At 41.0% G+C, this 12,182-nt stretch overlaps 2 protein-coding genes across 4 annotated transcripts; one reads left to right on the top strand and one right to left on the bottom strand.

The window, feature by feature from the left end:
* The first annotated feature begins 430 nt into the window (after nucleotides 1-430).
* On the top strand, nucleotides 431-12,003 carry AcCoAS (acetyl coenzyme A synthase). Of its 3 annotated transcripts, none has more exons than XM_043430594.1 (11): nucleotides 431-1,278; nucleotides 3,127-3,342; nucleotides 6,015-6,210; nucleotides 6,375-6,597; nucleotides 6,679-6,844; nucleotides 7,517-7,709; nucleotides 7,803-7,958; nucleotides 8,193-8,360; nucleotides 8,436-8,625; nucleotides 10,762-11,007; nucleotides 11,086-12,003. In XM_043430594.1, exons 1-11 carry the CDS (start codon nucleotides 1,190-1,192, stop codon nucleotides 11,280-11,282), a joined length of 2,040 nt encoding a protein of 679 aa, XP_043286529.1. In that variant the 5' UTR covers nucleotides 431-1,189; the 3' UTR covers nucleotides 11,283-12,003. The 3 variants fall into 3 exon arrangements, with proteins under 3 accessions (XP_043286529.1, XP_043286532.1, XP_043286530.1); XM_043430597.1 differs by lacking the exons at nucleotides 431-1,278; nucleotides 3,127-3,342 and adding exons at nucleotides 5,228-5,254; nucleotides 5,434-5,510; XM_043430595.1 differs by lacking the exons at nucleotides 431-1,278; nucleotides 3,127-3,342 and adding exons at nucleotides 5,228-5,254; nucleotides 5,431-5,510.
* On the bottom strand, nucleotides 8,585-10,540 carry LOC122417253 (enolase-like). The gene is made up of 4 exons (XM_043430629.1): nucleotides 10,028-10,540; nucleotides 9,637-9,792; nucleotides 9,334-9,579; nucleotides 8,585-9,234 (listed from the first exon to the last, which is right to left on the bottom strand). The coding sequence occupies exons 1-4, from the start codon at nucleotides 10,389-10,391 to the stop codon at nucleotides 8,690-8,692; spliced, it is 1,311 nt and encodes a 436-aa protein (XP_043286564.1). The 5' UTR covers nucleotides 10,392-10,540; the 3' UTR covers nucleotides 8,585-8,689.
* Nucleotides 12,004-12,182: the final 179 nt, after the last annotated feature.

Genomic DNA, 12,182 nt, shown 5'->3' with positions numbered 1-12,182 from the left:
CAGTTTGAATTCATTAGTTCAAATTTATAAAATCAAACGTATTCATCAATCTATAAATGAATAAATAATACGTAATTAATATAGTAAACTCGAATTCGAAGCCCTGCAATCAACACAAACAAAAATCTGATGTTTACCATTTGCTATTTTTGATTTAAGGTTTCCGCGATCGATTATGAATTTGACAATTCGCCGAAACCACCGACACCAGCACTTTTTCTAGTACCAAAAATGCGTAATTGGTGACTCTGTTCTCGCCTGAAGTCATCCCGCTGAAATTTAAACATCTATAGATATACTAGTTCAACAGTACAAAAGATTCGTCAGCGTCGATAACCGGCACCGGCGGGGGAATTTAGGATTTTGCGACGGCGCCGAGGAGCTCGTACGATCAGCGGACGTCGCAGGGAGAATCGCGATTGGAGCTTTTTCAGTCGCGCTTCGCCCGCCGGTACCCGGTGAGCTCGAAGTCCTGGAGATCATTCGCGCGCCTCCCACTCCAAATCGTTCGACTTCTCCCACTCCTCCCCTGTCACGCGTTTTCATCTTTTCACTTTACCCTGCGGCAAACGTTCGAAAACCTCGTAACGAGTGTCGGAAATTCGATTCGAAATTTAGTCGTTCCAACCAATGTGTACCAATATTATTTAGAAATTTCATTTTATCGATAAAAATTTTATTTTACACGCCGAATGCCGCAAATATAAACGTTTCTCCTCTGAAATTGCATCATTTTTCTCTAAATTCGTCCATCAATTTTCGAGAAGTGTTTATTTTAAACATTCTCATCTAACGAATGACAAAGAATAAATTCGATGAATTTATCTCTTGGCAACATTATTTCTGCACACTTTTCGAAATAAATTTCTCTCCTGACTCATTAATAATTCCTTTACATACGAGTCTAATCTCTAATGTCATCTGAGATCGGTTATCTGTGTTATATATATACGGAACGTAACGTGTGAAAACGCGTTGGGTCGCGCACCCCCAATTCGTGTATCGCAGGCACACGATACGTGATAGGTCCTGTCCCTGTAGAATCGAACCCTCTCTAGCAAATCACACGTGTTTTGCTAACGGAATACAAGGGGAGAATTAAGTAGCCCTGGTTGTAAATTATTTCGAGTGAGTGTCGAAAAAGTGTCTATCTATAAAATCGAGTGAACTTTTACAAGGGTGTAAAAAGATGGCCGACAGGATATACCGCCCCGATGCAGAATTCGCGAGGACATCGCATTGCGGAAGTATGGAAAAGTACAAGCAAATGCATGAAAGGTGAGAAATCCGAAAAAGTCTTTAAGGTGTTCCAGCTGTTTTTTCTCCATCTCGGATGAATCTTCATGGTTGATTTATTTCCATTAATTCTCTACAGCCATATTAAAGTGACAAAAAGTTCTGCAAAATGTTCACTGGATATCTTGGAACACAATTTTCTCAATTTCTTTTGTCTTAGCAAAACTGTCAACATTTTTGCAACGATCTAAAGACACAAATCAAATCCGTTGTTGTTCCTGAAATATACTTACGAAAAAAAAACAAAAATGACAGAAAATTGGAACTCTCACTCGCCAGTCCCATCGCTCGTGTTTGATATTCGAAAAAAAAAGTCCTTTTTCCTTTTTACCAATAAATTCAATAAATAGCAAATGATTAAAAGAGACCTCGTTAGAATTATCATCGTTGATATTTTGTGAAATCATCGAAGCGATCAGTGAGCAAACTCGTTTGCCTACATTCGTTATCTCATCGTTTGCATTCGAATGATTATTTTTTTCTATCGTTTTATTACTCACTTTTATTGATATCGAAGGTTTTATTTACTTCTTGTATTGACTCGTAAGAGCATTGTACACTCGGTATGCATTTACCTAGCTCTAATTTCGCGGTACTTGTCATTCATACTCGCGAAGTAACGAAAATAGAATCGTACTATCGATCGGTGCTGCTTCGGACCGTACGCGAGAAGCATTTCGCTGTGATCCTGCTTCCCACCTTGCGCTTTGATTTTCGTCATCCTCATATTTCAGCAACAACGAAACCATTCTCATATTTTCGTCACGTTTTTTCAACGAATTCACGAATTCTATCACGAACGCTCGAGTATATACATGCATTTTTTGTCAAGATTTTATTCAAGAGCACGCTCGACCGCGGAAGGAAGCGCTACGAGCGGGTAAAGAATGTGCCGACCCCAAAGAGCCCCATGTCGAACCGAGAATAAGGCGAGTGAGGAAAAGTGGGGGGAGCAGCGCACCTGTGCGCATTTTATTAACACGTGCGCTCCACTGCGCTTATGCGGTCTTGAATGATAAGCGCGAACTCCCTGAAAGCTGCGTTGAAAGATTCATGAAAAATGGCGATGTTGGGGCAACGAGATATTCTCAAATGATTCGTCCATAAAAATCGAATTCTCGAGATTGAATTATTTAATTACACATTTGCATAATGAATTTCATTTATCTTTTTCCTCGTTCGATCATTCGAAAGAAGCTGGAATACGCTCTGTTTGACGGAAAAAGTGTAGAAAATATTTCGTAGTTTTTCATGAAGATGAACTTGGACGTTTGAACCCGAGACCCGAACCGCGATTGGAAAGTGAACCCATCGCAAAGCCTCTCTTGCGAGTGACGTTTAAGTTAAATTATGCATCACTTTCCATGACGAAAATTCGACAACGAGATAAAGTTTCGAAAAAATAATCGTTACCAAGCTCGTTGGATAGCACCATCGGAAATTCACGAAAACCATTTTTCGCTCGGTGATCAACGCCGCAGCTGTCACCCATCCATGTACTGGCGTCCTTCGAAGCCACTTCCTGGTTCGGGAAATGCTCATAGTCACGCATCGATCGCGCATCCATGGACAACAGTTTTTCTGTCGAATACCTCGGACGCGAAGTCGAAACGTTCGTTGAAAAGTGAAATTTGTTGTGCAAATAAAATGTCATATTTACGAAAAAAAAGATCAGTTTACTGACTATTCCTCGCGAGCTTTTTGCTCCTGACGGAAACGACGATTTGACCGGTAGAAAAGTAAATAATCTCGTGGAATTCCTTCTGTCGTTTAATGTGAGAATTTTCATATTAATAATTCAACTCGTGCGTATTTTTATCACTCTTCCAGGTCGTTGAAAAAACCCGAACAATTTTGGGCCGAAATAGCGAAACAATTTTACTGGGAAACGCAAACGTCGGAGGACAAGTTCTTCTCATACAATTTCGATCTCAACGAGGGTGACGTATTCATCAAATGGATGGAAGGTGCCTCAACGAATTTGAGCTTCAATCTTCTCGACAAAAATGTCAAGTGTGGACATGGCGATAAAATAGCATTTTACTGGTAAGAGAAAAACAATGAACAAAGTTTCGATACGAGAAATTACGATTTCGAAAGACTCGTGAAATATTTGTGCAATGGAATTTTCTACGTGGTTATCTCCGTTATGAAAAGTCGCAGAAAGTCGTTTTTGTAATCTAACCTCACTATGACATACGTGAAAAAATAATTTATGCTGAAGAACCCTGGTAATTATTTAGAGTGTCGGGTTTACATCGAAAAAATAAAAAGTAGATCGCACAAGGTTCTAGGGTTAATCATTCGAAATGACAATAAAAATCCACGAATCTGAAGAAAAAAGAGTGAAAACAAGACGATTCGGCGATGAGGGGAGAACAATGCGTGTGTGTTTCTTGGACTCTGACTTCTGGCCAGTTAAAAACGTCAGAACAATAAATTAGCACGCGCGGCTGCAAAAAATATTTGCATTCGCTATTACGATCGAACAATAGACGAATTCTGGTGTGAATTGCACAATCGTCTAGTTTACCAAATATAAATGAAAAAACGGGCTGATTAACGCGCCTCGAAAGTTCACAATCGCTTGCATTATTTGCACAAACACTTACTTTTCGTTTTATTCTCCCAACGGTCGAGGTCGCACCGTCCGCGTACCATTCCTATGCTGCTATTTCTTTCGTGTACAAACTTTGTGATCGTGGAGGAATAAGCAGGAGAAAAAAACGTACACAAGGCGAGCTGAGTGAGAGTAGCGTTGACGGGCGCGCGATCTCGAGACACCGTCGAACTGGTCGAACACGGATTGGCCGTTTTTCACCCCTTCCATTCTCTTCGCTTTTGCTGTCATTTGTATCCTCGAAAAGGCTGCCTATTCCACGAAAGCGAAATGTTACACTCCGTGATTCCGATGAAAAGACATTAACGCGTTATTTTATTTCTTCAATAAATTTTAAACTGCCGAAAAAAACATCACCACTTTTGCCGACTCATCGATCGATAAATCGTCGTTTGTGGCGCACGTTGACCACCATTTTGAATTGACACGAAAAAACGTTTCCCCGTGGCCTCCTTTTGTTTCCTCAATATCCAAACTTACAGAAGTCACAAAGCTTTGTTCGAAGTTCGAAAAATTACATTTTTCCACTCACTACGAAAATTTAATCTGCAAACCAAAATGCTGTCCCAAAATGTGATGATACATTTTCCGAAAATTCAATTATGATTTCGAAGGTGGACGAAAAGTCAATCGGAACTTTATTTTTCGACGGAAAAATGTACTTTTCGTTTTTTCATCGTTCATTTTCAATATCGCTAGCTTCGTTTGTACGAGTCTCTCGAAGTTAATCATCCAATAAAAAGATCGAGGCGGAAGTCGCGAGTGATTGTAGCGTCGTAAAATCATACGTCGAGGGACACGCGCTTCGATGCGTCGAGGGAAAAAGAAAAGGTATTCGTGCAGAACGAGGCGTTATCATCGCGATTAATCTCGTAAGCTAATTAGCCTCAGGGAATGAGACAGATACGGGGGATTGGCGGCGTGTTGGCCAGCAAAACGTATCCGAGGGGATTGCGTGACGAATTTTATTGTTCAATTGTTTCCTCGAACAAATTTCAGCGTGCGAATGTGTCAAATTAATTGCAAATACAATTCAAGTTTTGACCAAAGTTCTCGAACGACTATAGAACCGTTGGAAAGTCACGTAGTTTCTTTATCACTTAATTTTTCCTGTTATTTCGTAACTTCTGACACCGACGCTCTTTCTGACATGTGTCGGCTTGTTTATCAGATCGAAAACCGTTTTTGCCTGGGCAGATGCGTCGAAAAGTGAATCGCGAGAGGTCAGAACGCGCGAGTGATCACAGTGCACCATTTTTCCCCCTCCGCTCGAAAGTCGTACGCGTTGCGGAATTATTTAGATGAAGCGTGTTGATTCCCCGAAAAATGATTCGGAAGGTGACCTTTTCTCAACTCTAAATAAAAATAGACTTTCAACTGACATTTTCATTGTCGACATAACGATTCCAAAGCATTTAACGAACATTCGTCCCTCGCAAAAATCGTAAACGACTTTCGACCGTTTTTGACAAAAATGTGCTTTTCTAATTGGCGTTAAAATCCTTTCCCGACAGCAGGTCCACGCGTTTGTCGTTTTCAAAGCTCGCAGAAAGAGAGCGAGAACAGAAAAAACATCGAAAAATAAGGGTCTAGTGTGAGTTTTTTGAAAATAAAAAAATTCAAATTTTTGTATTTTTTTGACCAAAATTCCTACGTCTTCGTGAGGAAAGAATAAACTCGAATAGTTTCGAACTTATTCATCGATCAGTCTCGAAAAATTTCGTCATAAACTTTTGCAAAAATTCTTCTTTCGTTGGTCGCTTTACAGTGTCTCAAAAGTTCGATTTGCCTTGGGCAGATACATTGTCGGTAACGCTTCGATATACGATGACAATCGTTATGAAAATTAAACGCTGTGAAACTTGACTTTTGACACTGGACGTCGGTGTCTACAGAGTTCGAAGTTCCGCACCGTTTGTACGATTTGTTCCGACGTGGAAACATCATCGATTCATGAAACTAAAAATTTTCGAGAATTCATTAATTGCTCGGGTTTCGCTGAACGTCAAAATTTTCATACGAGCGTGAGAAATTAAGACGACCGGTTGAAAAAACGATGATTTTAGAAATTTATTTAAAAAAATGTTATTCTTTGCAGGGAAGGCAACGACCCGGACGACTATTCGAGACTGACGTACAGAAAGCTCCTCGAGGAAGTATGCAGATTCGCGAACGTTCTAAAATCGAAGGGTGTGGCGAAGGGGGACCGAGTCGCGATTTACATGCCGATGATACTCGAACTGCCGATCGCGATGCTCGCCTGCACGAGGATCGGTGCTGTCCACAGCGTTGTGGTGAGTTGAACAACGACGGGGGAGATCATTTCGTTCGATTTCGCCATACGACGAATGTCCGAAAGACAAAAAAATCGCAGTTTTCTGTGACGAGTTTCCAAGATTCATCGACGATTGATTTTCTATTTTACAGCGGAGGAAAATAAATAATGGAAGTTTGACAGTTCGCAGGATACTCCTCGGATTCCCTGGCCGAAAGGATGTTGGATTCGAAATCAAAAGTCCTGATAACGGCGGACGGGGTGTGGCGCGGGGAGAAGCTTCTAAACCTGAAAGCAATTTGCGACGATGCGATGAACAAAGTGGCTTCTCAAGGCCATCAGATCGAGAGCTGTGTCGTCGTTTCGCATTTGCGTCGACTCAACAATCCCCAGGGAAAGGAAACTGGTGAGAATAAATGAGGAAGGTCTATCGCAGTCGATAGAAAAGTGTCGTTCCAATCGGTGATGAACCTCGACATTTTTTAAGCCAAGGGAAAGGCGAACGGCACGAGCAACGGCGACAATAACGAAGTTAGAAATTCCTGGGACGAAGACCGAGACGTGTGGTGGCACGAAGAGATGGAAGATGCAGAGGCGAGCTGTTATCCAGTCTGGATGGACGCGGAAGATCCTCTTTTCATTCTATACACAAGGTTCCTCGGAAAAGCTATTTCTCTCAAGCTCTTTGTTGCATTTCACGAACAAAAGGTCGAAAAAATCATGTGGAGAGTCCATCTTTTCGTCGCGCTTCTCACTCGTCAATTGAAATTCGTTTAACAACGTTCGGCAAAGCAAATTTCAGTTTAAAAAAACAAGCAAAAATTGTAAAACCTTTTCTAGTGGTACGGAAGGCTGGAAAATTACACTCCGAGCCCAAAATTCTCCACATTTCGATTCTTTTCTTTTCGTGAATTGGAAATTGTGCGATGATCGCTGTTCAGTCAAACCTCGTGTTCCACATATCATCAGATTCATAAAATTTTCGAGACCATTACCGTTGTTAACGGTTTCAACCGTTACAAAACCTCCTCAAAGGTGAAAGTTTGTGATTCAGAGAAGGATTAGACGAGAAAAGTGAACTATTACAATTGACTAACAAGAAATACAATAAAAATGAAGAAACGATGGTGCAAGTTGAAAAATCTTGATATTTTGCTGTCTTTTTTGTCTGTAAACTAGAATTCTTCAAGCGGACGTCATCAGATGTTCGTAAAGTTTCTGAAAGCATTTGTTCCCCAAATTGGCCTTTAAATTTCAAAAATTTCGTTTTCCTCATGCGTAAATTAAAATATTTTGAAAATAATGAATATTTTTGTCTTGAAAAGTGGGTCAACCGGAAAACCCAAAGGTGTTCTTCACACGACGGCCGGCTACTTGATATACGCAGCAACGACCTTCAAATACGTTTTTGATTATCGGCCCGGTGACGTGTATTGGTGCACTGCTGATATTGGATGGATCACGGGACACACTTACGTCGTTTATGGGCCTTTGGCAAACGCGGCTACATCCGTTATCGTGAGTACTGACCGCTCGCTCCAATTCCCCCTCGCTCTTCAGTTTTCTATTTTTTCAACGATTCAATCATTCGTTTAATACCGATGTTTTCAGTTCGAAGGCACGCCGTTTTATCCTACCAACGACAGATACTGGTCGGTTATTGACAAGTACAAGGTCTCCCAATTCTATACAGCTCCTACGGCGATTCGATCGCTCATGAAATTCGGCGATGATTTGGTCAAGAAACACAATCTCAGTACGCTCAAGGTCGGTTCGTCGTCGTGACTCGTTTTTTTTATGGATTTCGTCATTGTTTTTTCAATTTTCTTTAAATTCTGTCGAAATATGAGCGAATTCTTCAAATATTAGTTTAGTTTAATGAGAAAGCATCGAGTCACGTTGCTTGCGACGTGCAAATTAGTAGTGAGAATAAATAATTGAAGAATTCGTGTTGAAACGATTGATTTTATAATGGAAAAATAAGCAACGATCGTTGTCTAGGTTCTAGGCTCAGTCGGCGAACCAATAAATTCCGAGGCCTGGTTATGGTTCTACAATTTGGTAGGTCACGAAAAGTGCAGCATAGTCGATACGTTTTGGCAAACGGAAACCGGTGGCCACGTTATTACCCCACTTCCAGGAGCGACGCCAATGAAGCCTGGATCAGCGGTTTGTTAATTGTTGGAATGGAATAATGGTGGCGGGGAAATGAGTGGACAAACGATAATTTTCTTGTTTTCTCAGTCGTTTCCGTTCTTTGGAGTGCAACCGGAATTATTGGACGAGGACGGACGCGTGATCGAGGGCGAAGGCGAAGGTTATCTCGTTTTTCGACGACCTTGGCCAGGAATGATGAGGACTTTGTACAACAACCATGAACGTTTCCAGAATACTTATTTCGACAGATTTCATGGTTTTTATTGCACTGGAGATGGTGAGTTGAAACTCCAAATGAACACGACGAGCTTGGATGGAACAACATTTTCTCGATTGATTGTTCATTTGGCGAAGGGATTTCGAAAATTGTTGCCAGCGTACTTGGCATCTTTACCAAGTTCCTCCTCGATCCTTAATATTTGATTGTACTTGGCTATTCGATCGGTTCTGCAAGGTGCGCCAGCTTTTATCTGTCCAGTCGCGAGACCAACCGCGAGATCGGCAACGAAATTATCTTCGGTTTCGCCGTAACCAGCACTGACGACGCTCCCCCATCCATTGATCCGTGCCATTTTGTGGCAATTTATCGTTTCCGTAATAGTTCCGATTTGAGACATTCTCAAAAGCAAACAATTGGCTAAACGTTTCTCCGTCGCTTCGTCTATTCTCTCTGCGTTCATCGCTGTCAAATCGTCCGTCACGATTTGGATCGGCTGATCGGCCAGCATTGGCCAACCTTCCCAGTCTTCTTGGTCAAAAGGATCCTCGATCGACACGATTGTCGGGAATTCTGCCAACAATTCTAAATACTGATCCCGTAGAGCTTCCGCTTCGAGAAAATCGTCCGGGTCCGAATCGTCACTCTTGAAGGCGAGGTCGTACAATCCTTTTCGAGATTCAAAAGATCCAGGAATTTATTTTCATTTCATATTTTTTGCTAAAATTTCGTTACTTTTCCATTTATGCAAGCTTGAATTTTATTTACCGTCTTTGCAAAACGCGCTCGCTGCCATGTCGATCGCGATTTTCACTCGTCCGTCATATCCGGCATTTTTAATGGCGTCGTTAATCATACTCAGAGCTTCGCGGTCTTCTTCGAATTCGGGACTGAAAGCGCCTTCGTCGCCCACTGGGAGCGGGGTTTTTGCTTCTTGGCTTTCGGCTATCAATTTTTCAAGTGCTCTGTACACTTCCGTTCCCATTTTCATTGCGTCCGCGAAACTTTCAGCACCTTCGAAATATTCATTCGGAGATTTGAGAAGAAAACATTTTTTCCTCCTCTACCTACCGGTTGGCAAAATCATAAATTCTTGGCAAGGCAACATATTTCCAGCAGCTCTTCCACCGCTGATGACATTGAATGCCGGTACTGGAATCGAGAATTCGCTATTGTTGGCCAATTCGGCGATGTATTTGTAAAGCGGAAGCCCTTTTTTTACGGCTCCTGCAAAAAGTAAATTCAAAAATCAACACGTGGCCTACGATTACGAGAAATTGAAATTCGTCGATGATTTCGATCATTCGGTCGAACATGATGAGCGAAATGCTCGAAATTTTAATCGTTTTGAGGGACGCCCAACAAAAGTTTCTTTACCTTCATCGATTCTTTGCTTAATTTTTTCTTTTCAATATTTCTTCAAATTCAATAACCAGAAAAAAAGTAAAGTTTTTCAAAATACCCGCTTTACAGCAGGCGATTGAAATCGCCAAGATGGAATTAGCGCCCAATTTAGCTTTGTTCTCAGTCCCATCGAGTCTAGTCATGAGTGCATCAATTTCTTGTTGCTGACAGACGTCCAAGCGGCTCTTAATCAGAGCAGGTCCGATCACGTTGTTGACTATTTCGACAGCTTTGAATACAGACTTCCCATTGAAAACTGCCTCGTTGCCGTCTCTCATTTCGACAGCCTCATTAGGATTGGGCGTTTGTACCGATGGGATCGAGGACCTTAGCAATCCAATGTCGGTTATGAGATCGACTTCGAGAGTTGGTTCGCCTCGAGAATCGAAAATCTGACGGGCTTTCACTCTCTGTATCGGCATCACGATTGATTTTGTACTGTTCCGTAAAAAGAATAAGAAAAACCAATAATCCACGGAAGACTGGAAATTTTAACGTCAGTTTCTTACGTCGATGACAGACACGAGACGTTCGATCAAAGAAAAAAAAGCGAGAATCGAAAGAACCGAAAGATTCGTTGCAGCTCAAATTTTTCATGTTCTCGCCACCAAAATTGTTGAAAAATAGTCAATTTTTATTTCCACGTTTCCCTACTCGCTGCCCCACTCCGAACTTTGCGAAGCATTCGAACTCGAAAACTCGAACGCTCAAAATTTGGAATCCTCATATTTTTCGTAAAACCAAGCAAGCGCAACAGTTTTTATACGAATGAATTGTGCTTCCATGAAATAGGAGCGAGGCGCGACGCTGACGGATATCTCTGGGTGACCGGAAGGATTGACGACATGTTAAACGTATCGGGGCATCTGATGTCAACAGCGGAAGTGGAGAGTGTTTTGGCGGAGCATTCGTCGGTCGCGGAGGCCGCTGTCGTCAGCAAGCCTCATCCGGTCAAGGGTCAATGTCTCTATTGTTTCGTAACACCGAACGAGGGAAAAATTTTCGACAAGAAATTGCAGGACGAGTTGAAGATAAAAGGTCGGTATAAGCAAAACAAATTTTTTCCCCGAATAATTGTGCATCGTCAGGAATAAAAATCATTTTTTGTTTGTCCAGTGCGAGAAAAAATCGGGCCATTCGCTCAACCGGACATAGTCCAGCACGCTCCAGGTTTGCCGAAAACACGTTCAGGAAAAATAATGCGAAGAATATTAAGAAAAATAGCAGTAGGCGACAAGAACGTCGGGGACACGTCAACGTTGGCGGACGAGACGATCGTAGACGTGCTTTTCCAACTGAGGCCGCAAGTTTAACGCGCATTATAAGATCCAATTCCTATAGAGGCAAAGGGAAGGAGAGACGAAATGAAACATCGAATAGGCGGGAGAGAAAGCTCGATGGAAGTTCGTTAGTTCCATTTTAAAATCATTTTATTCGCATAAAACGATAGCTGCTAAAGAAATTGCCGAAAAATGAAAGTAATTAATGTTAACGCGAATTAATGAATATATTTAAAAATATATATACGAGAGAAAGATAAATAGTTTAAAAGAGAAATGGAAATTATATAGGAAATGGGGAGGGAAGAGCATTGGGAGTGGACCTGCACGATAAACGTCCAAATAAAATAATATTTAAGCCAGTTGCAATATACACTGAAAACGTAACACCTGCAACATATAACTGCACTAACGCACCTTATTTATTAAATTGCTATGAAAAGCAAAACGAAAAATGTGGGAAATCCAATAACAGACGCCCCCGATCTCGAGATTTCTTTTAGAAAAAGTTTCTCAAAGAACTAAGGGGGGGGGGGGGCGCGTTGCATACATATCATTCCCTGAGGAACAAAAAACTAATTTATAGGTGTGATAACTGTTGAAAAAGTTGTGAGAGCATAATATATATATATATACACGTATATATGAAAATGTTATAAGAGATAAAATTATGAATAATAATGAAAAAGAAAAAAAGTAAAGATAATTGTAAATGTAATGTACATGCATAAATGCCCATGAATTATTGTTATAATTTTGTTTTGTTTGCACCTGAATCCCTTTTATTTTATTTATTCCTTAATGCGACAACAAATATTTGCAAATGTGTATATAAGCAGAAAAAATGGAAATAGTATTTTCACGAATTATTTGAAAATGCACATTCCTGGATTTCTGATCGTGCAATTCCGATAAGATTGTCAGTCGCATTGT

Source organism: Venturia canescens, chromosome 10 (assembly GCF_019457755.1).
Source record: "Venturia canescens isolate UGA chromosome 10, ASM1945775v1, whole genome shotgun sequence".
NCBI lineage: Eukaryota > Metazoa > Arthropoda > Insecta > Hymenoptera > Ichneumonidae > Venturia > Venturia canescens.
The sequence above is the reverse complement of the archived record's forward strand: the minus strand, read 5'-3'. Positions and strand labels throughout refer to the sequence as shown.

What these genes read in the sequence shown, in the direction of transcription:
- AcCoAS (XM_043430594.1), top strand. Translation starts at nt 1,190, where the DNA reads ATGGCCGACAGGATATACCGCCCCGATGCAGAATTCGCGAGGACATCG. An exon ending in ACAATCTCAGTACGCTCAAG is followed by an intron (nt 7,959 to 8,192) that starts GTCGGTTCGTCG and finishes ATCGTTGTCTAG; the next exon opens with GTTCTAGGCTCAGTCGGCGA. An exon ending in TTTTTATTGCACTGGAGATG is followed by an intron (nt 8,626 to 10,761) that starts GTGAGTTGAAAC and finishes TCCATGAAATAG; the next exon opens with GAGCGAGGCGCGACGCTGAC.
- LOC122417253 (XM_043430629.1), bottom strand. Translation starts at nt 10,391, where the DNA reads ATGCCGATACAGAGAGTGAAAGCCCGTCAGATTTTCGATTCTCGAGGC. An exon ending in AATCGCCTGCTGTAAAGCGG is followed by an intron (nt 9,793 to 10,027) that starts GTATTTTGAAAA and finishes TACTTTTTGCAG; the next exon opens with GAGCCGTAAAAAAAGGGCTT. An exon ending in ATTTATGATTTTGCCAACCG is followed by an intron (nt 9,580 to 9,636) that starts GTAGGTAGAGGA and finishes AATATTTCGAAG; the next exon opens with GTGCTGAAAGTTTCGCGGAC.